The following is a 25,086-nucleotide window of genomic DNA, read 5'->3' on the forward strand; positions in this document are numbered from 1 at the left end:
GGAAGATCCCACATGCCGTGGAGCGGCTGGGCCCGTGAGCCATGGCCGCTGAGCCTGCGCGTCCGGAGCCTGTGCTCCACAACGGGAGAGGCCACAACAGTGAGAGGCCCGTGTACCGCAAAAAAAAAAAAAAAAAAAAAAATCCAAGGTGATTCTCATCAAAGTTATAAATTAAAACAGCATGTCCTCCACCTTTCTGGGTTACTGTCTACCTGCTAGTCAAGTATAATTTCCATTAGGACAATTAGATAATAAGGGTGATGCTTTAAAATAAAGAGTTGGTTTCATTTGTTTAAAATGTAGGAATACTCCTTTTCCTGTTTCTCCCTACTGCCCTCACCATTCCATTACTAACTCCTAAAATGATAGACAGTGATTCCAGCTGGAATACTGAGCATAATTACATCTTTTAAAAACAAGCATTATATCATTCTCAACATAGACCACTGTTTAATAAAAGTAGATCACTTCAGGTTTCTAAGACGATCATTAAAGCTAAAGAACTGAACTATATGTTAGCACCCACAAATTCTCTTTAAATGAAAATCTTTTTTTAAATACCATCAGCTGATTTGCAAAAGAACCCTTGTAACCTAAAGTACACCAATTTGTTCAGTTTACTAGTATAATTAAGCCTTTTAAGTACCTAAATAATAAACAAGTGTGGGGGGCAGAGTTTAAACCTCTACAACTAGCATAAGAAACGGCTCAATTTCTCATTATAACAGAATTTGAAGATGCAAATGACTTTTTAATGTTGCATGCATTCAAGCAACAAGCATTTCTAAGTGCCTATGTGTGTCAGTGGGAGACAAATGACAGGAGGCAATTTCTCCAGCAAATCCTTCCAGTTCACTCACTCCTGATATTCGAATTCTGGACTAGCTTAGGTGAAGATAAGCTAGGTGTGACCTACTCCAGTCCACCACTTGTTCAGAGGGATATCCAGGACTTAACCATAATTCTCAAACCTACCTGGAGTTTATCAAAAGAAGGATGTGGAAAATATTCCTCAGTCTGAACCTAGTTGAGGTTCTGAATTTGAGGGATTAAAGTGGCCTTCCAGGCTTCTCCTGGATTTTCAAAGAACTGACACTATGGAGGAAATGAGAACACAAACATGTCCACAGAGAAGCAAGTGAATATAAAAACTCACAGAGGGCTTCCCTGGTGGCGCAATGGTTAAGAATCCGCCTGCCAATGCAGGAGACACGGGTTTGAGCCCTGGTCTGGGAAGATCCCACATGCCGTGGAACAACTAAGCCCGTGCACCACAACTACTGAGTCTGCGCTCTAGAGCCCGCAAGCCACAACTACTGAGCCCATGTGCCAGAACTACTGAAGCCTATGTGCCTAGAGCCCATGCTCCGGAACAAGAGAAGCCACGACAATGAGAAGCCCACGCACCACAACGAAGAGTAGTCCCTGCTCACCGCAACTAGAGAAAGCCCGTGCACAGCAACGAGGACCCAATGCAACCAATAAATTAATTAATTAATTTAAAAAAAAAACAAAAAAACTGACAGACACCTATGCTCTCACACAGACATATGGATAGGCTCACAGCCACCAGGACAACTGCCTTCAGAGTCAGCAGAGAATTATTTTGTGAATCTTCAGTGATTGCTTTGTTATTCATTCAAATCTTCAGGTTTTTTTCATTTATTCCAGAAACATGGATTGAGCATTGATCACCTACTTTGTATCAGGCAGTGAGCTAAGTTCTGCAGACCTAAAAGATCCAGAAAACAATGACATGGTATTTACTAAAGGAGCATGTGGTCACCAGGTGGGCCATGTGAGACGGGCTACAGTAAAAGGATGGGGGGACAGGCAGCCTTAACAAAGACCCAAAGGCAAGAGAAGGCCCCAGTCTTGTCTAACAATCTTCAAGTAGCTTGTCACAGCTGCTGCTTTTATTGTCAGCAGAGAACAAAGACAGATGAGGCCAGCAAGAGACAGGGACCAGGCAGGCTCAAGGACCCTGTAGAACTTGCTAATGAGTTTGTACTTTCTCTAGAGGGCACTGAGAAGTCTTAAGCAGGAGAATGGTCCAATCAGATTATCCATTAGAAATATCATTATTGATACAGTGTGGAGAATGCATTGAATGGGAGGAAACTGGAGGAAAAGACAACACTACCTATTACCTGCTCTGCTGACAAGCCACCCTTGCCAGGTGGAAGTGTGGTTCACGGAGAAATACTTGTGGGGGCTTTTTGTGGTTCATCAGGGCAAAGGTAACTGAAGGCAGCTCTGTGGTGGTCTTCACTGCCAAGAAGGGACTATGGATTACCTTGGAGCTATGCTTCACGCTTCTCCTGGAGAAGCTGTACATGGCTGTGGTAGTGTGGCCTGAAATGTGTGTTCAGTGTTCAGGTCCTAATATCTGCACATCTCCATTGAAGATGATGGCATGGATTGGAATTGCTCAGTTTTTCTTTATAGTTCTCTTGTTTCTAAATAGAGGTTTTCACTCAGTTAAAAACCAATTATAAGGACTTCCCTCGTAGTCCAGTGGGTAAGACTCCGTGCTCTGAATGCAGGGGGCCTGGGTTTGATCCCTGGTCCGGGAACTAGATCCCACATGTGTGCTGCAACTAAGAGTTCACATGCCACAACCAAAAAGTCCGCATGCCGCAACTGAAGATCCCACATGCTGCTACTAAGACCCGGTGCCGCCAAAATAAATAAATAAATATTTTTTTTTAAAAATAAACTGTATAAAGCAAAATCAGAATTACTATTCAATTTAAAAAAACTAATTGAAGGCAAATATGTAACTCCTGAGAAGTTTAATATTGTTAAAAGACAATATAGCTTCTTAGAGTTATCCTTAAGAAGTGCCAACTTCATAGAGAATCTTTAGGAACAGCAAATGTGGAGGCAACTGGTGAAGAACTCCGAGCTTCAGGCTTTAATAGATTTATGGAAAAACAACTGAAAAAAGAAATCTAAATAATTTAGAACTAGATTAATTGACTGGTAACTTTATAAGGAGAATGAAATCACTAGAACAGAAATCAAAATCTACCACATCCTATGGCTTTTCCAAATAAAGCAATGCCCTTCACCGAAGGGTAGGCCTATATCTGAAAAGAGGTCTTTCCACTGCCCTTTACTCAGATTCTCACCTTTAGCAGCATGCTTTCCTCCCTACTTCTTCCTCCATGTCCTTGTTGCCAGTGGATCCAAGTGAACAAGCCTTAAAATAGAGACCTGTTTTCCTTCTTCATAAATATTTTCTGCCAAGGGATTTTTCTTGTCTCCTGTCTATCCATCCTGATTTTCCTCTCTTATGTGCTGGATTTCCCCCCACCATTCCCACATCCTGAAATGAATAAAGAATTATCTTTAGGGTTGATTCAGTCTTCACACAAGCCTACTATTGAACATTCTGAATCTGAGAAGAAACTTGAGACCTTTTTTTTTTTTTGTCTCTCTTCAAACGTAATTTTGATTTCTCAATTTTAGTTTCAAAAACTGCTGTTATTTAAGTGGTATACTTTTGCACAAATGGAAGCTTTATAGAATAATAATTCTCAGAAATGTTTTATAAAGTTTATTTAAATATTAATCTTGAGTGCATTATTTACATTTTATTATTCTCTTTTATTTTATTTATTTATTTTTTTTGCGGTACGCAGGCCTCTCACTGCTGTGGCCTCTCCCGTCGCGGAGCACAGGCTCCGGACACACAGGCTCAGCGGCCATGGCTCACGGGCCCAGCCGCTCCACGGCATGTGGGATCTTCCCAGACCGGGACACAAACCCGTGTCCCCTGCATCGGCAGGCGGACTCTCAACCACTGCGCCACCAGGGAAGCCCCGGGGCTACTCTTCATTGCAGTGCGCGCGCTTCTCATTGCAGTGGCTTCTCTTGTTGCGGAGCACAGGCTCTAGGCGCGCGGGCTTCAGTAGTTTTGGCATGCGTGCTCAGTAGTTGTGGCTCGCAGGCTCTAGAGCACAGGCTCAGTAGCTGTGGCGCACAGGCATAGCTGCTCCACAGTGTGTGGGATCTTCCCAGCCCAGGGCTTGAACCCGTGTCCCCTGCATCGGCAGGCGGATTCTTAACCACTGCGCCACCAGGGAAGCCCAGCATATATTTTTTATGGGATTTATGTTGTTAATTTTGATGTATATCCTTAGAACCTTGTCCTTCAAGAGTAAATGAATAGTAATTTGATTCATAAAATTTCTTTATGAGAAACAGAATTAGAAGTCTCAAGTGAAGCAATAATATGGAATAAAATACATTTAAATCCTTTTATTTAGAGTGGGTTTTCAAAGACTGTCCCCATATGCATTTTATACCCATATGAATTTTTGTACTTAATTCACTGAGTTATAAACAGCTGTTTATGACCATTTCTTCCACTGAATAAGGTATCACTGAAATCACAAAACATTAACCTTAATTACACCTGTATCCTTGGCTCCATGGAGCCTAGTACATAGTGAGGACCAACTCTTCTTGTTGTTGTTGAACTGAATTTATATATGATAATTCCAGGCGTTCTGATAAACAAAGAGATACATTTTCTAGCTAAGCATGATAAATTTTTCTGTAAAACGAAAAATCATTTGCTTTTCCCAGCTACACAATAGAACTTCTTTCCCCAGTGCTCACCCTGGAGATGTATTAATCTCCTAAAGGACAAGAAGACACTTGGCTAAGTATTTCCCCAGTATGTAAAATGGACACATTACCTGGAAAAGACAAACTCTGCTGAACATGGGGTAAGATTAAGTCCAATGTACATAGAACTCAGAAACATCTGGCATTCATGAAAAAGATTTAAGGCCAAGAAAACTCAGCTGATGAGATTCCAGAAAGAGGAAAGAAGTTTCATCGCTAAAAACCTCTTACTAAGATATTCCCTATGTCTTGCTGAGTACTTTTTGAGCTAATAATACCCCTTCCTCACTCAGTCTATTTGTAAAAAGCAAATGCTGAACTAGTAGAGTCTAGAATTATATTATCAGGAAAAGTTATAATTTCCTCAAAATTATTTTCTTAAATCAACTAACCTGTTGAAATATCTCACAGTTACACTTAAAAATACTTTTATTATGGAATATTATAAACACGCTAAATTGGAAAAAATATTGAATACCTGGTTACCTGCCACACAGCTTTATCAAATCTTTATATTTTGAAATATTTATTCCAAAATTTAATAACACATTAGATAGAGTTGAAGCCCCCCCTTTGTGCCCTTCTTGCTCAGAGTTAACAATTCTGATTTTGAAGTTTATCATCTCAACATTCCATTTTAAAAAATACATTCTGATTTACTTATCTATTTTTGTGGCATCTGCTAGTTATCACCCCAAAACAGACTCTTCTTTGTCCATTTTTCTACTAAGTTGTTTGATTTTTTTTTCTATTTTTGGTAGGAGTTCTTTATATATTCTAGATATATATAGTCAATTATAGTCAATCTATTAGTCAATTACTTTTGATGCAAATATTTTCTCCCAGTCTGTGGTCTGCCTTTTCACCTTTCTATGGTGCTTACTGTTGACTAGAAGTTTTAAATTTTAGTATAGTCAAGTGTAACCAACTTTACCTTTATAATTTAAACTTTCATATCTTGTATAAGAGAGTCTTCCTTTCCCCAGGTTCACAAAGATAACCCTCTATATTTTCTTCAAGAAGTTTTAAAATTTCACTTTAAACTTAGAACACTGACTCTATGGAATTTATGTTTATGTTCAGAGAGGTAGGTACCTAATTTTATTTTCCTTTTCACAAAGATCATCAATTGTCTCATCTCTGCTTACTGACTAGACCATCTTTTTCCCACTGATTTTCAGTGTCAACTCAATGGTATATCAAGTCTCCATGTATCTCCTAGACTTCCTATTTTGTTCCATTTGTCTGTTTGTCTATATAATAAATCAGTGAATAGTTCTGTTGACTAGAGGCAGGTATACATAAAGGGAAGTAATGAAAAATCAGATTGGAAAGCTAGACTAAGTACAGTTCCAAGAGAACCTTGAATACTATTAATGGTCTCCCACCAGCCCTCAAATCTAGTCAGGAAGCAGTCATCCATCTATAGCAGGGGTTGGCAAATTATGGCCTATAGGCTAAATCCAGTCTGAAATCTGTTTTTCTAAATAAATATTTATCAGAATACATTTATTTTTGAATTATCCATGGCTACTCTGATTACAATGGCAGAACTGAATAGCTATGACAGAGATCATATGGCCCCCTAACCCTAAAAGATTTCCTACATGGTCCTTTACAGAAAATATTTGCCAACCCCTGATCTAGAGACCTGACCAAAATCTCAGCATAGATTCCATGGCTCTAATGCCTCCTTATGGCCTACATAATTCTGCTGCCATAACCAAAGTAGTCAGTTTTGGCGGACAATGACAGATAAAATTCCTATCTCAGACATTATAAAATAGGGCTATACCCCTTTTCTTTAAATTTATTTTAAGGAATTTATAAAAGACATTCTCATCTGGCAAGGGGGGGGAGAACTGGATGAAGGTGGTTAAAAAGTACAAACTTCTAGTTATAAGATAAATAACAGGGATGTAATGTACAACATGATTAATATAATTAACACTCCTGTATGTTATATGTGGAAGTCGTTAGGAGAGTGAATCCTAAGAGTTCTTATCATAAGAAAAAAGTATTTTTTTCTTTCTCTTTTATTTTGTATCTACAGGAGATGATGGATATTCACTGGACTTATGTGGTAATCATTTCATTATGCATGTAAGTCAGATCAGTATGCTCTATACCTTAATTATACAGTGCTATATATCAAATATATCCCAATAAAACTGGGAAAAAAACTCAAAAAAAAAAAGACACTCTCATCTACGTTGACGGCATAATTTTACCTTCAGAACCATGACAAAACTTAAAATGTAATTGGATACATTTGTTAATTATTCTGGAGACTGAAGCAGGCCCATTACACTCTCTCAAATTTCAGACTTTAAATGAGTCTTTGGCATGTGTTAGTTCTCAAAAAACAATGCAGTTTGACTCACTTCCTTACAAATAATGCCGTCATTGGGTTAGGACATAATCTTTGGTTTCGGCTTTCATAAAAATTTGATACAAGAAAATATTCATTTAAAAATATTTCTGGTCTTTAATAAAGCTGTAGCTATAGATGTCTATTTCATACTCAGTGTTGCTTATGCTGTTCTGAAGGATAAATTACCAGGAAACAGGGAGGCTTTACCTAAATCACACTGCTCAACCTACTTCACCTATAGGAAATGCCAATTCTAAGAAGAGGAACGGAGAGTATAAGTGCTCACTTCCTTAGCTGGGGGAGAGAAGGGAGGAACTGAGGAAAAACCAGCAAACTGCCTAGTCTTGGATAAATAACTGAAGGGACCCAGACAATAGGCCTCCTGCATCTCCTGAGAGAAAATTCCACAGCCCGGCATTCCAGGTATCCTATTCATGGCCTCCAGATGCTAGAAGCCAGATCACAGAAAGCACCAACACCTTAGATGAGCCAGATTCAAGGCAGCGCAGGTCGTCTCTACCTGCTATATGCATTGTTCTTGGCAGAGTGAGGAGAGGTATCCAAATAAAAGACCATAGGTTGTAAAAGGAAGTTTGAAATAATAATTTCTCATGAGGGAAAAGCAAAATTATTTTGTGAAGAGCAGGAGAAAAGGAAAAGGAATTTTGTTCCCCACTCCTCTTCGCAATTCCCAGGTCTCTCTGGCTATGGTTTCTCCTCCCCAGAGATGAAAAAACCTGGCTGCCTGTATACACCTGATTAATGGCAACAGAGATTTTCAGAGTAGCTCCACACTCTTTAATTCTCTCCCTCCATGACTCTAGAAATGCTTGATTTGGCTGTGTAAAAGTAATTCTAGTTATAGTGATTTACATGAACTACTTACTTACCATTTATGCCTAATTACCTCACAGCACAATAACAATTATGCATACATTAAATGTGTCAGATTAACCTGGCTATAAGTTTTATTTGATAACAAAAGTAAAGTATTCATAAATGCTTATTCTTTATAGTTTGTTGCTCATATAGCATAGTCATCTGCTCATAACTTTTTCAAATTTTTACTAGAGAAAACATTTTTATGTAGGTAGGTGAAAGCAGCCTAATAGTCTGCCACCAATTTTTTCTCACTGACTAATAATTCTGGCATTTTGTGAAGAAGGTGCATTTTATTCTAACATTATGGCTTACCCTTACAGAAAGTTTCTTAGGAGTACAATTTTTTTTTAACAAGTCCACCAAAATGAGTATTTAAACATCTGCATCAAAATCAAATGCCCATATATGCTAACTGAAATAAGTCAGACAAAGACAATACTGTATGTTCTCACTTACATGCAGAATTTTTAAAAAGCGTAATTCATAGGATGGTGGTTACCAAGGGCTGTGGGGTAGGGGAAATGGTGAAATACTGGTCAAAGGGTACAAACTCTCAGCTATAATATGAATAAGTTCTGGGAATCATGGTGACTATAATTAACAATACAGTATTATATTATATACTTGAAAGTCGTTAAAAGAGTAGATCTTAGGGGCTTCCCTGGTGGCGCAGTGGTTGAGAGTCCGCCTGCCGATGCAGGGGACACGGGTTCATGCCCCGGTCCAGGAGGATCCCACATGCCGCGGAGCGGCTAGGGCTGTGAGCCATGGCCACTGAGCCTGCGCGTCCGGAGCCTGTGCTCCGCAACGGGAGAGGCCACAGCAGTGAGAGGCCCGCGAAAGAGTAGATCTTAAATGTTTTTACTACAAAGAGAAACAGTAATTATGTGAAGGGATATAGGTGTTAACTAATTTTATTATGGTAATCATTTTGCAATGTATACAGGTATCAAATCATCACATTGCACACCTTAAACTTACATATGTTATCTGTCAATAATATCTCAATAAAGCTGGGGGAAAAATCAAATGTCCATGAAATTATAAACCCTATTTACCAAAATCAAGAACTCTACATACTAACAAAGTTCTACTGCTGGAAAACCTAACAGTCCAAAGTTTCCTTCTCTGATAATCAGCATATCAGTCTATATTTTTAGAAGTAGTCTGTGGCACCTTTAGAATCTTCAAAACTAAAGCTTTTATATATGTTTTATTCAAATTACATTTGGTATTTGGATCTTTTTCAATGTTTGAAAAACACTGAAAAACAATGATTTGGTGGGCTAAAGAAACAACAGGACAAATACTATCATAAAGAGATGTCGATCCATTTACTAAACATTCATTCACGTATGCATTGGGATTTAACAAATAAAAGCTTTCATTAGACACATTTGAAACTACCTGACTTGTCAAATTTCCTCCTTACATAAGAACTACCCAATAAAACCAGGGCCTCTAGATAGAAAGTACTGCATTTACTTACTGCTAAATAGCTATCTATTTACTAGGCAAATCCAGCATAGCCAATTTATAAATCAAAGGTGGAAGTATGGGAAAATACCCTTAAGAAGAGCCAAATAATAATTTTAAAGAAAAAAAATAGGTTGTTGAATTGGCAACCAGATAAGTTAATTTAAGGAATATTTTATTAAGGAATGGAAGTTCACCAACCCCTGTAAGATGAGCCCTAGGGATGATACAGAGTGGGGAGGAGGAAAAGGACTGTATTTCCAAAAGGGAGAGGGCTAGAAAGGGAATAAGATACAACAGTCATGAGAGAAATTTAACTTTCAGATAACAAAAAAAAAAATCTGGTAAGTAAAACATCTTGTTTCCTGGCTATGATACATAACAAAGTTGTTATTTTGTTTGGAAGACCTCCTGTATTGCAAACTATAATTAGGTATGCAGTACCTAAGCAATCTGTATTTTCCAAACTTTTTGCTTCTTGACTCACCCATCAACTTTTGGAAACACAGGAAAAAGAGAAAAGGTTGGCCATCAAAAGGGATAATTCATCATTATTTCCCATAACCATTGTTCTGGATTAGCTAACACACTCTGGCTTCCACACTCACAGTCCACTTCTGAGGGAAACCGCCCTGCTCACAGGAGCCCTGGATGGCACCTTATACAGAGATCCAATCTTTGTGCTAACTAGCAGCCTCTGGAAAACTGGTGTGAAAGCTCTGCCCAAACAGGGATGAAGTGTTTGGGTGGATGGTCAGATTTTTACTCAGGAATTTAAACCATGGATACAGGAAAAGAACCAAGAAGCTGGTAGAATAAATAGAAGTGGGTAAGGGCATGGGAAAAGGAACAAAGAGTAAGCAGATTATGTGACTGGCAGGGTTCTGGAGAATCAATGGGTACCTCCTACTACAAGTCATCAAAGTTTTCAGAGCCGCTGACACTGCTGAAAGCTGGCACAGGCTCTGTGAGGCCTGGCTGAGCAATGGAGATGCCCTTCATTGTTATTTTCTTATGTAATCTTATTCTACATCTCCATTTCTCTCTCAGACCTAAATAATTCTCTATTCCTTTTAACCAAAAGATGTTAACACAATGGCAGCCTTTTCCTTATATAAAAATAAAACTATTTCATTATACTCTGAAGTGCTTTTTAAAACATAAAATTACTTTCAGTAGAGTTTTTAAATAAAGTACTACTAACACATTGTTATACAATACATTTCTTATAAAGATCTTATAATAAAAGAATATTTGTGTAGCGGGGTGGGGGGAGGAGGTTTGGTCAGTCAGTTAAAGGAAAAGTAGTTTCTTAGGTTGAACAAATTCTAACTCTTATAACTATTAATACCCCTCATGATTTGAGGATGACACCACTGATGACAATGGCTTCTACAGAAGGATAAGGAATGGGAGTTTTCCTGGTGTCTCAGAATTTCAGCAAAAACTCAAAGCTGAGGACAAGGGGAGACAGGTCCCCCTACACACTAAAGAGAGGCACTAATTGTATCCATGCAGGAATTACTTAAAAAGAGAAAAAAAAAGTCAAAAAACAGCCCTAAAATCAAAGTAATCAAGGCAGAAAGCTGTTAGCTGGGTAAAGAATTCTGTGGCATTTCCCCCAGATGAACCTCATGCCAAGTGCAGGGGGTCCCCAAGAGAAACATCCAAGGAGATTAGCATTAAGGAAAAAACGGGGTGGATACTCATTTAGGTGAGAAAATCTACAGACAGCTACCAAAGCAGGGTGTGAAAGAACTCATGGAAGAACTTGACACGTGTCCCCAGGAGTATAGGGGTGCACAGGACAAAGACAGACACTGGTGCTTGCTTCTTATATCTGCAGAAGTCCAAGGGCAGGAGACTGACTGAAGCTGCCCATGCAGAAGGGGTTGGAGAAATGAGATGTTATACTTCCCGTGGCCTAAGTAGACGCCATAAAGGTGACCTGGTTAGCGCTGTCCCGAAAGGACCCCTCTTAGAAGGCTAAGTGCAAGGGCAAGGCCGTCTCAGCCTCACGTAGTGGTGTGAGGTGTTCTGTTAGAGCCGTAAGAGGTCAGTCACAGAGTGGAGCAGCAGGGAGGTCCTCATGGGAGTCCTGAAGAATCCACCCAGTGCCCCTCACAGAAAGCTAGCATGTCAGCATCTACCACACAAAAGGCCCTTAACTGGTGACTTCAGACTCTGCTGTTTCACTCTAATCTTCTATCCCCCTCGTTCTGAGCCTAGAGAAGCCAAGCGAGCAGAGAGAGGAGAAGAATAGAGAGAGAAGAACAAGTCACCCCCTCTTCTCTGCTGCTGATCCTGGGCCAGGCCTAACCTAGAGAGAGGGAGAAGCTTTGAAATGCACACAAGTTTTCACTTTGACTGGTATTTAGGGTTTTTTTTTTTAAATACCTCAATATGAAGCTATCTGAATCCCGCTGAAGGTGAAAGAAAGCTATGGAACATCAAGAGGTCAGAAATGGGGATCCAACAGAGCTTGTTTAAAGGAACTGGTAGGAAATTTTCAAGCTCTTTCATCATTGTACCCAACTGCATTTAATCCATTTTTTAAATGCTTACATTTTTAACTGTTCAATCTTTAATGTCACACAAACCTTACCTTAGAAAAAAGGCCTTCTGCCTCTATACTGTATCCTTTAAGTTCCTCATGTAATTCCTGCAAACACTGTATAACTCTTCTTTGATGTTCATCGTCCTTTAGCTCACGAGCTTTGATCAGAAAGTCATAGTGGTCCAGTGGTCCATGGCAAACAGCTAAAGCTTTTGAATAAACCTCTGTAGCAGCAGTTGAAGACATACTCTTGGCTGTCTGAACTGTATAGGCTATAAACAAAAATATACATAAAATTTTAGACTTTCTGAAATCAAGATATTTCATAGTGCTCTACATTATTTCTTAATGGCCACATTAAAACTTTTAACCAGTTATAATTATATTTGAGCAGTTGTAAATATCACTTTGATGAAAATAATAATATAAAACACATTTTGTAACATAAATATATTTATAAATGTCTCAGTTTAATAAACCCCAAACTCATAAGCTATCACTACAACCCCTCTTCCAGGAAGAATGGAATGTCTGCTTTGCCTCCACTCCAATGAATGAGCCACCTGGGTTCATCACATCTTTCTTCACAGCAGGGGTGGTACCTTTCTTTGCATTAGGCCTAAATCTGGTTCTTCAGTACGAAGACAGAGACTTAGACACTAGTCACAAAGGGTTTTCTACTGCCTCTTTATTCACTGTCTAAAACAACACAGCATTCAGATGTTACCACATTGAATTCAGCACACTTCTTGCGAGACTCCTTCCCTTTTCCATCACCTTTAGGTTGAACACAAAGAGTTGAGACACAACAGAGTGTCTGTTTCAAAGCAGGAAGGTGTGTTAATCCTTTTTTTAGCTTCTTGGGGAAGAAAATTGATTGTCTGTGGTAAGGTCCAGTTAGAACTCCATTCCTTATCTGGGGCAGGTTCAGTGAGCAGCAAACTGGCACATTTTTAGACAAAGATTTTACAAGGGTATTTTGCCATTGTTCCTCTTGTTCCATTGAATACCATGTTTCCTTTATTTCAATAATATGAAAACTACTTAATTTAGGAAAAGAATTAACAGTCACAACATTATTTCCATCATTTTCTAAAAAAGGAAAAAAAAAATCCTTAAATATACCATGACTGTTAGGGATAGGGCAGAGCTATCCTCTAATAACTGCTCTCCCTTTTTCTGAATAAAGGTTTTAGCTGGGTGCAAGGCTGCCGAGTGAAATATTCCATATCCTGGCCTCTCTGGCAGCCAGGATGGTCATGTGAACAATGGGATGTAAGCTGAAATGTGTGCAGCTCCGCTCTGGAGCACTTAAAGGGAAAGGGCGAATCCCACTCCTCCCCTTCCCTTCCCTCCCTCTGACTGGAAAGAAAGTGCCATGACTGCAGCTGGAAGAGCCAACCTGGCAAGGAGAGGCGCACAGAATGCTGAGCAAAGCAGAGCAAAGTTCCCTAACAATGCTGAGCTGCCAAACCAGCTCTGGACCACCTGCCGGGATTTTTATGTAAAATAAATGTCTATCTTGCTTTTCAAGCAGTGTATTTTAGGGTCTCTTTGTTACGGAGGCCTAAATTGTACCCTAACTAATACAGGGGGCTTACAGCCTGCAAAAGAGAACCGGACTAAGGGTCTCTTGGAAGCCTAGGCCTCATAGGACCAAGAACAAGGCTTGGGTTCATGTTGAAGCTGGAGGCATAGGTTGAGAGTTCCATAAGGTTTCCAGCAATTTGAGATGTCTACCAGAGTGGTATAAGAAACATATTTGCCCTTGGTCCACAGTCCCTAGTACGGAGCTCATAAAACCCTTGGAATTTCCTAAGTGATAGAGTGTTTTCTGTTTATCATAATGAGCCTCTTTCCATCCCACATATGCTAATGAACGCAGGGTAGGGCCCCAAGATAACCTCAGGACACGGCTGGTTCCCAGAAAGACCAAGTGTTTAGAAAGTTGGAACTTGCAGCCCCACCCACCAACTTGGGAGGGCAGGGGAGGCTGGAGATTAAATTCTATAACCACTTTTTTTTTTTATATTTGAATACTCAAAGCAGCAGCTTTATTTATAATATTTAACAGCTGAAATGAACCCAAATGTCCATCAATTGATGAATGGGTTAACGATGGTATATCCACACAATGGAATATTACTCAGAAGTAAAAAGGATTAAAACTACTGATAAATATAACAATGTAGATGAATCTTAAAAGTATTATGCTAATTGAAAAAAGCCAGAAGCAAAATTTAATTTTATATGACTACAGTATACAAAGTTCTAGAAAAAGCAAAACTTTTCTAGTGGAAGAAAGCAAATCAGTGGTTTCTAGAACCCAGGAATAGGGTTATGGGATTGGTAGCAAAGGGGTAGGAGCAAATTTTAGGGGTGATGGAGGTATTCTATATTATGATTATGATGGTGGTTACATGACTGTATACATTTGTCATAACTCATTGACTTGTTCACCTAAAATCATGAATGTTATTTGTATATAAATTGTACTTCAATAAAGGTTTCACAGGAAAAAGGGAAACTTTGGGCTATAGATGCTGTTTTACAAGTTAGCTTTTAAAAATTATAGGGCTTCCCTGGCGGCGCAGTGGTTAAGAATCTGCCTGCCAATGAAGGGGACACGGGTTCGATCCCTGGTCCGGGAAGATCCCACATGCTGCAGAGCAACAAAGCCCATGCGCCACAACTACTGAGCCTGCGCTCTAGAACCCATGAGCCATGACTATTGAGCATGCGTGCCACAACTAGTGAAGCCCTCACGCCTAGAGCTCATGTTCTGCAACAAGAGAAGCCACCGCAGTGAGAAGCCCACGCACCGCAACAAAGAGTAGCCCCCACTCACCACAACTAGAGAAAGCCTGCGCGCAGCAACAAAGAGCCAACGCAGCCAAAAATTAATTATTTAAGTAATTTTTAAAAATTGTATGCTTACATGCTTCTATAAACACTCTTGAACAATAAGATATGGAGGGCTTCCAGGATGGTGAAAACACCAAGGTGCCAGGAAGGTGACATACCCAGAGAGGGCACGGAAGCTCCACACCCCTGCTCCTATCCCTTGCCCTGTGCATCTCTTCCATTTGTCTGTTCCTGAGCTCTATGTACCCTTTATAATAAACTGATAAACATAAGTAAAGTGTTTTTTCTGATTTCTATGACCATTACTAGTAAATTATCAAATTTAGCTAAGTATCAACCCACTAAATTTATAGTCAGACGTGCGGAAGTGTGGGTAGCTTGGGCAGCCCATTTGCAGCTGGCCTCTGAAGTGGGGCCACTTTTGTGGGATTGGCCCTTTAACTTGGGGGATCCGATGCTACCTCCAGGTAGATAGTGCCAGAACTGAACTGACGGATAACCATTAGTGTTGGAGGATTTGAGAAACTCACAACCAGGGAAAATGCTCTTTTCCACTCCCTGGAATCAACCAAGTAAGAAACCTAAGATAATGCTAATTTCCTTCTCCTCCATCCCACAAACCCTTTCCCCAGCCCTCAACCAGGTCCTCAGCCAATCAATCATCAGTGCTACTCAATTTTACATCCTAAATACTCTCTAATCCATTCCCTCCTCCCCTCTTCACACAACCACTCCAGCTGGGCCTCTTATTGTCTCTGGCTTGGCCTCCCTGCCTCTGATCGCCTCCTGCCTCACATTTACCATGACCACACCACAATCTCTAAAAATATCTTCCATCAACTACAAGGATGATCTTGCTAAAATCTCAATGTGATTTTATCAATATTTTGCTTAAAATTCATCTCATTGTTTAAAGGCGTGGTTTTCTTTTTTTTTTTTTTTAAGGGAAACAGTTTTTTTTTTTTTGTGGCTGTGCCAGGTCTTAGTTGCAGCACACGGGATCTTTAGTTGCGGCACATGGGATCCAGTTCCCTGACCAGGGATCGAACCCGGACCCCCTGCACTGGGAGCACAGAGTCTTAGCCACTGGGCCACCAGGGAATTCCCTAAAGGAGTGGTTTTCAAATGCAATGTTAACAGCAGCACCTTTTTCTATACAAAACTTTCCATCGGATCCCAAATCTATTTGAGAAAAGAAGAGGGGGTAACAAAGTCCTGACCTCTTCACATTTCCCTCATTCCCAAGCCCATATCACCCCATTTCCAAATCAGCCCCTAAGGCCACTTCCCCACCTTATAGGATCACATTAAGTAAGAATAGTGTGCAGAAAAGAGTTAACACAGCAGGCCTGAGACTACCGTCCTTAGCAATGCCTGCTTGCAAAAATGGGCCCTTGACTGGGAACTTGGGTTCCCATCATTCCCAGAAATGGTAAGAGTGACTCACTGTGCCTAAATGATTTATGCTGAACACCTAGTTTCCTTCTATAAATCTGTAATTTTGGCACATGCTAGGCAGAGGGTGCCTTTGTAACCACGGCTCAACTCTAGGCATTGAGCCTATAATGAGCTTCCCTAATAGACAACATTTCACACCTGTTGTCACAGTAAGTTGCTGGAAGAATTAAGCATGTTCTGTTTGACTCTCCTGGGAGAAGACGCTTGTAAGCTTGTGCCTAATTTTCTCTGAACATTGTCCCACATGTATTTTCCCTTTGCTAATTGTGCTCTGTATCCTTTTGCTATGATAAATCGTAGCTGTGAGTATAACCATATGCTGAGTCCTCTGAGTCTTCCTAGTAAATCACCAAACCTGGGGGTAGTCTTGGGGATTCCCAACACAGATAGTGTCCTCATTCTGAGGTTCAAGGAATCCATAATAGGGGTGCAGCCTGCATTTTCAGACTACTCCCCCTCTACTGTTCAAAATGCATCTATTTTTTCGATACAAGAAATGACTGAGTACCACCACATGTAATGGGTAATAGGGAATATCAAAGTTGACTTGTTTTGGGGTTTTTTTTTTTAAATTTATTTATTTATTTATTTTTGGCTGCGTTGGATCTTTGCTGCGGTGTGCAGGCTTCTCTTGCGGAGCACGGGCTCTAGGCACGTGGGCTTCAGTAGTTGTGGCACATGGGCTTCAGTAGTTGTGGCTCGCAGGCTCTAGAACACAGGCTCAGTAGTTGTGGAGCACGGGCTTAGCTGCTCCGCAGCATGTGAGATCTTCCCGGACCAGGGATCGAACCTGCGTCCCCTACATCGGCAGGCGGATTCTTAACCACTGCGTCAACAAGGAAGTCCCAAAGTTGACTTGTTTTAAGTGCAGGTGGAAGAACAAAAAAATTGCAGCAGTAATGTATCAAGATCAACTGGAAATAGCAAGTAAAATGAATTTGGGTACAGAGAAAATGGTTATGAAACTATTCTAAGTGGGAATAATACAGGCCCATATTAGGATGGCAACAGCAAAAATGTTAGGAAGCGGGGTAGAATGGAAAATGCAAAGGTAGATTCAATAATGTGGGTTGCCTTCTAGTCAAACTGGATTGCTCACCATATCTCAAACATTTTCCATTCTTTCATTTCATAGCCATGCCTTTGTTCACAATGGTCCCAACTGGAGAGCCTCCTCCTCCAACCCTCTGCCAGCCTAATTTCTCCTCCACAAATCTCAACTCACCCTCAGCTCCCTACCACCAGATTTCCAAACTCACCTGTATCTACCCCATTCTCTTTTCTTTCCGCAGTTACAGCTTAAGAGCTATTTCTCTTTCCATCAAGGGCTATTAATGCCTTCACTCACCCTCTAATCAGTGGATTTCAATTTTTTGGAAAAAAAATCATGACCCAATATACACACAAATATACATAACTGAAAAACAAGTTTCATGAAGTAATAACTAATTTATTAAAAGTATGAAATAGTAAGAAAAAAAGGATCTTTCTATGCATGATATTCTCTGGTATTTTATACACATATATTTTTATTATTTATATCTAAAGAACCACTATATTTAGTTATACTAAATGCCTTATATGATACTTATTTACCTTTTTGTTTTCTTTCCCCATCAGAACATATGCTCTTTGAGGGCAACAGTGCATGACATGATTGGTGCTTATTAAACATTTCTTGAATCCCCTCCCTTCGTACATTTTCAGAGATATCATTCTCTTCATTAATCACCTCTGTACTATATCATCTCCTTTCCCCCCTCTTCTAGTTTTTTTCATATCAGCTCAACCCTCTCCTCTTAAAATAATAACAACAACAACAAACAACCTCCTTGACTTGACACCTGCTCTCCCTCTTTCCCTTCATAGCCAAACCACTTGAAAGAGTTGCCTTTACTTTCTCTGGCCGCCCCCTCACATCCTGCTCATTTCTCAACCCACTATAATCAAGCTTCTACTGAGATGGCTTCTGCCAAGTTCATTCAATGCCTTTTTTTTTAAATATTTATTATTTATTTATTTATTTATTTTTGGCTGCGTTGGGTCTTAGCTGCAGCATGATCTTTCGTTGCGGCATGTGGGCTTCTCTCTAGTTGTGGCATGTGAGCTCCAGAGCCCACAGGCTCTCTAGTTGTAGCACATGGGCTCCAGAGTGCATGGGCTCAGCAGTTGCTGCACGTGGGCTCTGTAGCTGCGGTGCATCAGCTAACAGTGGCGCACAGGCTTAGTTGCCCTGTGGTATGGGGGATCCTAGTTCCTCGACCAGGGATAGAACCCGTGTCCCCTGCATTGGAAGGCAGATTCTTAACCTCTGGACTACCAGGGAAGTCCCCACCCAACGCCTAGTGTTGCCAAATCCAGTAGATATTCCTCAGTCTTCATATTCCTGTTTACAGTTATAAAGTATCTAATTTTTAAAGTTATTCATAGGAACCATCAGGACTGTGGGCAAAGTACATTGTTTCTATTGGGATCTGGCTTTGGAGAGGCTTAAAGTCCTTTGCTTCCACTTTTATTTTTACTAACCCAACATCTTTATTGAGTAGTTTATACTTCATTCACATTTCTCAAAAAGGAAAACCAAGTTACACTGAAGATGAGGTATCACTTCAGGCAATCAGCAGACATAAAAAGAGAATCATAGGTTATCTAGTACTGCATATAAGAAGCTTATAAGTCGCCATTCTATCCCAACAACAAGTAAAAAGCTGAAAAATCAACGTATCTTTTCAGATCCATAAGAGAAGGAAGGACACAGGACAAACTGCTGCCCCCAAGATTGAAAAGAAATTGATTGGTGTAAATGAACCAATTAAAAGATTGTCAGAGTGGATCAAAACCCAAGACTCAATTACATGTTGACTAAAATAAACTCACTTTAAATTCAAAGACACATACATATGAATAGTAAATGGATGGATAGAGCAGAAACTAACACAACATTGTAAAGCAATTATAATCCAATAAAGATATTTTTAAAAAACGGATGGAAAAAATTACACCATGCTAACACTAATCAAAAGAAAGCAAGAGTAGCTATATTAATTTCAGACAGACCAGACTTCAAAGCAAGGAAAGTTATCAGATATACAGAAGGATGTTACATAAAGATAAAAGAGTTGATTCTCCAAGAAGACATAACAATCGTTAATATATATGCACCTAACAACAGACCATCAAGTTAAACTACATTAGGTAAAAATTGATAGAACTATAAGGAAAAATAGATGAATCTACTATCATAGTTGGAGACTTCAGTACCCCTCTAGCAGAAATGGACAGATCCAGTAGGCAGAAAATCAGTAAGGACTTAGTTGAACTCAACAACACCATTAATCAACTGGCTAAACTTGACATCTATAGAATAATTCATCCAACAACAGCACAATACACATTATTCTCAAGCTCACACAGAACATTCACCAAGATAGATCATATTTTGGGCCACAGAACACACCTTACCAAAGTTAAAAGAACAGAAATCATACAATGTCTGCCATCAGACCACAATGGAATTAAACTAGAAATCAATAACAGAAAGATAAATGGAGGGCTTCCCTGGTGGCGCAGTGGTTGAGAGTCCGCCTGCCGATGCAGGGGACGCGGGTTCGTGCCCTGGTCCGGGAAGATCCCACATGCCGCGGAGCGGCTGGGCCCGTGAGCCATGGCCGCTGAGCCTGCGCGTCCGGAGCCTGTGCTCCGCAACGGGAGAGGCCACAACGGTGAGAGGCCCGCGTACCGCAAAAAAAAAAAAAAAAAAATCTAAGAAAGATAAATGGAAAATTCTAAAAGATGCAGAAACTATGGGACTTCACTGGTGGCACAGTGGTTAAGAATCCGCCTGCCAATGCAGGGGACACAGGTTCGATCCCTGGTCCAGGAAGATCCCACGTGCCGCACAGCAACTAAGTCTGTGTGCCACAACTACTGAGCCTGCGCTCTAGAGCCCACAAGCCACTACTGAAGCCAGCACGCCTTAGAGGCCGTGCTCCGCAACAAGAGAAGCCACCACAATGAGAAGCCTGCACACCTCAACGAAGAGTAGCCCCTGTTCGCCGCAACTAGAGAAAGCCCACGTGCGGCAATGAAGACCCAACACAGCCAAAAAAAAGTTTTTTAATTTAAAGATAAAATAAAATATGCAGAGACGAAACAACACACTTCTAAATAACATATGGGTCAATGAAGAAACCTCAAGATAAATGTAAAAATTCTTCGAGTTAAATGAAAATGGAAGCACAATTTATCAAAATTTGTGGGATGCAGCAAAAGCAGTGATTAAAGGGAAATTTATAGCAATGAATGTATATATTAGAAAGAAGAAAGATCTAAAATCAATCATCTAAGTTTCCACCTTAAGAAACTAGAAAAAGAAAATTAAATCCAAAGTAAGCAGAAGAAAAGAAATAAGAGCAGAAATCAGTGGAATTGAAAATAGGAAATCAACAGAGAAAATCAATGAAACCAAACACTGGCTCTTTGAAAAGATCAATAAAATTGATAAGCCTCTAGCCAGGCTAACAAGGAAAAAGGAGAGAGGACACTAATTGCTAATATCAGAAATGAAAGAGGGATATCACTATAGATCCCATGGACATTAAAAGGATAATAAAGGAATACTATGAACAACTCAACCCATAAATTTGAGAACCTAGGTGAAATGGACAAATTCCTTGAAAGACACATCAGCCAAGATTCACACAAGAAGAAACAGACAATCTAAATAGGCCTGCATCTATTAAAGAAACTGAACCAGTAATTAATAGTCTTCCAAAACAGAAAGCATCAGGCACAGATGGGTTCACTGGTGAATTCTACCAAACATTTAAAGAATTATACTAATTCTCTACAACCTCTTTCAGAGGATTAGAAGCAGAAGGAATACTTCCTAACTCATTCTATGAGGCCAGCATTTCCCTAATACCAAAATAAGACAAAGACATTACAAGAAAAGAAAACTACACCAATATCTCTCGTGAACATAGATGCAAAAATCCCTAACAAAATACTACCAAATCAAATCCAACAATGTATAAAAAGAATTTCACAATATAAACAAGTGAGAATTATCCCAGGAATGCAAGGCTGGTTCAACCTTTTTTCTTTTCTTTTTTTTTTTTTTTTTTTGGCTGTGCCATGTGGCATGCAGGATCTTAGTTCCCTGACCAGGGATCGAATCCATGCCCTCTACAGTGGAAGCATGGAGTCTTAACCACTGGACCACCAGGGAAGTCCCTGGTTCAACATTTTAAAATGAATTAATGTAATCCACCACATCAACAGACTAAAGAAGAAAAATCACATGATCAGATCAATAAATGCAGAAAAAGCATCTGAAAAAACTTATACACATTCATGATAAAAACTCTCAGTAAACTAGGAATAGAGGGAACTTCCTCATCTTGATAAAGAATACCTACAGCAAACATCATACTTAATGGTAAGAAACTAGATGTTTCCCACTAAGATCAAGAACAAGGCAAGGATGTCCCCTCTCCTCACTCCTTATCAACATAGTACTAGATAAATCCATAAGACAAGAAAAGGCAATAAAAGGTATACAGATTGAGAAGGAAGATATAAAATGGTCTGTTCCCAAATGACATGGTCATCTATACAGAAAATACAAAAGAATCAATAAAATAACTCCTGGGACTAACAAGTAATTATAGTAAGGATACAAGGTTAATATACAAAAGTCAACTGCTTTCATATATGCCTGCAATGAACAAGTGGAATGTGAAATTAAAAACACAATACCAGGACTTCTCTGATGGTCCAGTGGGTAAGACTCTGTGCTCCCAATACAGGAGGCCCAGGTTCGATCCCTTGTAGGGCAACTAGATCCTGCATGCATGCCGCAACTAAGAGTGCACATGCCACAACTAAGAAGTCCACATGCCACAACTAAGAAGTCCACATGCCGCAACTAAGAGTCTGCATGCCGCAACTAAGAAGTCCACATGCTACAACTAAGAAGCCCACATGCCACAACTATGAGCTCGCATGCCACAACTAAAGATCCCACATGCCATAACAAAGGATCCTGCATGCTGCAACTAAGACCTGGCACAACCAAAATAAATAAATAAATAAATAAATATTTTTTTTAAAAAAACACAATACCATTTACATTAGCACCCTCCAAAAAGGAAATACTTCAGTGTAAATCTAACAAAATATGTACAAGATCTATATGAACAAAACTACAAAATTCTGATGAACAAAATCAAAGAACTTAAAAATGGAGAGATATTCCATGTTCACGTATAGGAAGACTCAATATTGTCAAAATGTCAGTTCTTCCTAACTTGATCTATAGATTCAAAGGCATCTCAATTAAAATCCTAGCAAGTTATTTTGTGGATACTGACAAAATAATTCTCAAGTTTAAATGAAGAAGCAAAAGACTCAGAATAACCAACACAATACTGAAGGAGAAAAACAAAATTGGAGGACTGACACTACTCAACTTTAAGATCTACTATAAAGCTACAATAATCAGAACAGTGTGGTATTGCCAAAAGAATAGACAAATAGATCAATGGAACATAATAGAGTCCAGAAATAGGCCCATGTAAACATAGCCAATTGATCTTTGACAAAGGAGCAACGGCAATACAATGGAGCAAAGATAAGACTTTTCAACAAATGATGCTGGGACAACTGGACATCCACATGCAAAAAAAATGAATCTAGACACAGACCTTAAACCCTACACAAAAATTAACTCAAAATGCATCATAGATCTAAATGTAAAAGAAAAAACTATAAAACTCCTAGAAGATAACATGGGAGAAATACAGGAGACATAGGAGAAACCTAGACGAGCTTGGGTATAGCTTTGACCTTTTAGATACAACACCAAAGGCACAATGCATGAAAGAAATCATTGATAAGCTAGACTTCATTAAATTAAAAACTTCAGTTCTGCAGAAGACAATGCCATGATCTCAAAAGACAAACCACAGACTGGGAGAAAATATTTGCAAAAGACTCATCTCATAAAGGACTATTATCCAAAATATACAAAGAACTCTAAAAACTCACAACAAGAAAATAAACAATCTGATTAAAAACTGGGCCAAACAGGACTTCCCTGGTGGTGCAGTGGTTAAGAATCCGCCTGCCAATGCAGGGGACACAGGTTCGAGCCCTGCTCTGGGAAGATCCCACATGCCACAGAGCAACTAAGCCCGTGCACCACAACTACAGAACCTGTGCTCTAGAGCCCGCGAGCCACAACTACTCAGCCCACGTGCCACAACTACTGAAGCCCATGTGCCTAGAGCCCGTGCTCCGCAACAACAGAAGCCACTGCAATGTGAAGCCCGTGCACCACAACGAAGAGTAGCCCCTGCTTGCTGCAACTAAAGAAAGCCCACACGCAGCAACGAAGACCCAACGCAGCCAAAAATAAAACTAAAATAAAATAAATTTAAAAAAAAACAACTGGGCCAAAGACTTTAACAGAAACCACACCAAAGAAGATATACAGATGACAAAAAAGCATATGAAAAGATCTCCATATCATATGTCATCAGGGAAATGCAAATTAAAAGAACAATGAGAAGGAATTCCCTGGTGGTCAGAGGTTAGGACTTGGCACTTTCACAATCCCTGGTCAGGGAATGCAAGCTATGTGACAAGGCCGAAAAAAAGAAAAAAAAAATGAGATACCACTACACACCTATTAGAATGGCCAAAATCCAGAACACTGACAAATGCTGCCCAGTATGTGGAACAATAGGACCTCTCTTTCCTGGGGAGAATGCAAAATGGTACAGCCACTTTAGAAGACAGTTTGGCCGTTTCTTACAAAACTAAACATACTCTTACCATACAATCCAACAATCATTATCCTTGGTATTTACCCAAAGAAGCTGGAAATTTATGTCCACAAAAAAACCTGCACACACATATTTATAGCAGCTTTATTCATAATTGTCAAAACTTGGAAGCAACAAAGATGTCCTTCAGTAGGAGAATGGATAAATAAACTGGTACATCCAGACAATGGAATATTATTCAGCACTAAAAAGAAATGAGTCTATCAAACCATGAAAACACATGGAAAAAACTTAAATGCACATAACTAAGTAAAAGACCAATTTGAAAAAGCTACATACTGTAAGGTCCTATATTCTAATGATATGACATTATGGAAAAGGCAAAACTATTGACAGTAAAAAGATCAGTAGTAAACAAAGGGAGGGGGTAGGTAGGAAGAAGGTGTGAATAGGCAGAGCACAGAGGGTTTTTAGGGTAGTGAAAATACCCTAAAATATACTATAATGTGCATATGTGTCATTGTACGTTTGTCCATATTCGTAGAATGTACTACACCAAGAACCCCATTGTAAACTATGGACTTTGGATGATGATGCTGTGTCAATGTAGGTTCATCGACTGTAACAAAGGTACCTCTCTGGTATGGGATGTTGATAACTGGGGAGTATTGATAACAGGGGACATGTGGGGGGCAGGAGGTATATGGGAAATCTCTGTAACATTCCTCTGAATTTTGCTGTGAACCTAAACTGCTCTAAAAAATATCAGTCTTTTTAAAAAGAAAAAGAAAGAGAGAATCAGTCAGGCAAGATACTCAAGGCTGAGAGATTGGCCAGCTTAGGCCTGGACAGCAGCTGTATAAATTGAATCACAAAAGACTTCTCAAAAGCTGCACTAAATTAAATCTGTTACTGCATCAGTGTACACAAATTATGTGATGCTGCTGCCATATTATTTTGATTTGTATTAATTTGTCTTATTGTGCTCCAAATGGACAGTGGGAAAATGCCATTCTGAAGATCCACAAACTAATCTACAAACATAA

The 25,086-nt window shown here is 39.6% G+C and overlaps 1 protein-coding gene across 11 annotated transcripts in view; it reads right to left on the reverse strand.

The window, feature by feature from the left end:
• AFG1L (AFG1 like ATPase) overlaps positions 1 to 25,086 on the reverse strand; it is a 227,497-nt gene that overhangs the window by 163,451 nt on the left and 38,960 nt on the right. For 10 of the 11 annotated variants that reach the window (XR_010933787.1, XM_067702417.1, XM_067702415.1 and 7 more), the window contains exon 2: positions 11,976 to 12,199. Coding sequence is in view for 9 of the 11 variants with exons in the window: in XM_067702417.1 (XP_067558518.1) it covers positions 11,976 to 12,199 (224 nt within the window). In the remaining 2 variants the exon portion in view is untranslated. Of the gene's footprint in view, positions 1 to 11,975; positions 12,200 to 25,086 lie in introns of those variants that run through there. The other variant, XM_067702419.1, reaches the window with a different exon arrangement.

This window comes from Pseudorca crassidens, chromosome 13, assembly GCF_039906515.1.
Source record: "Pseudorca crassidens isolate mPseCra1 chromosome 13, mPseCra1.hap1, whole genome shotgun sequence".
NCBI lineage: Eukaryota > Metazoa > Chordata > Mammalia > Artiodactyla > Delphinidae > Pseudorca > Pseudorca crassidens.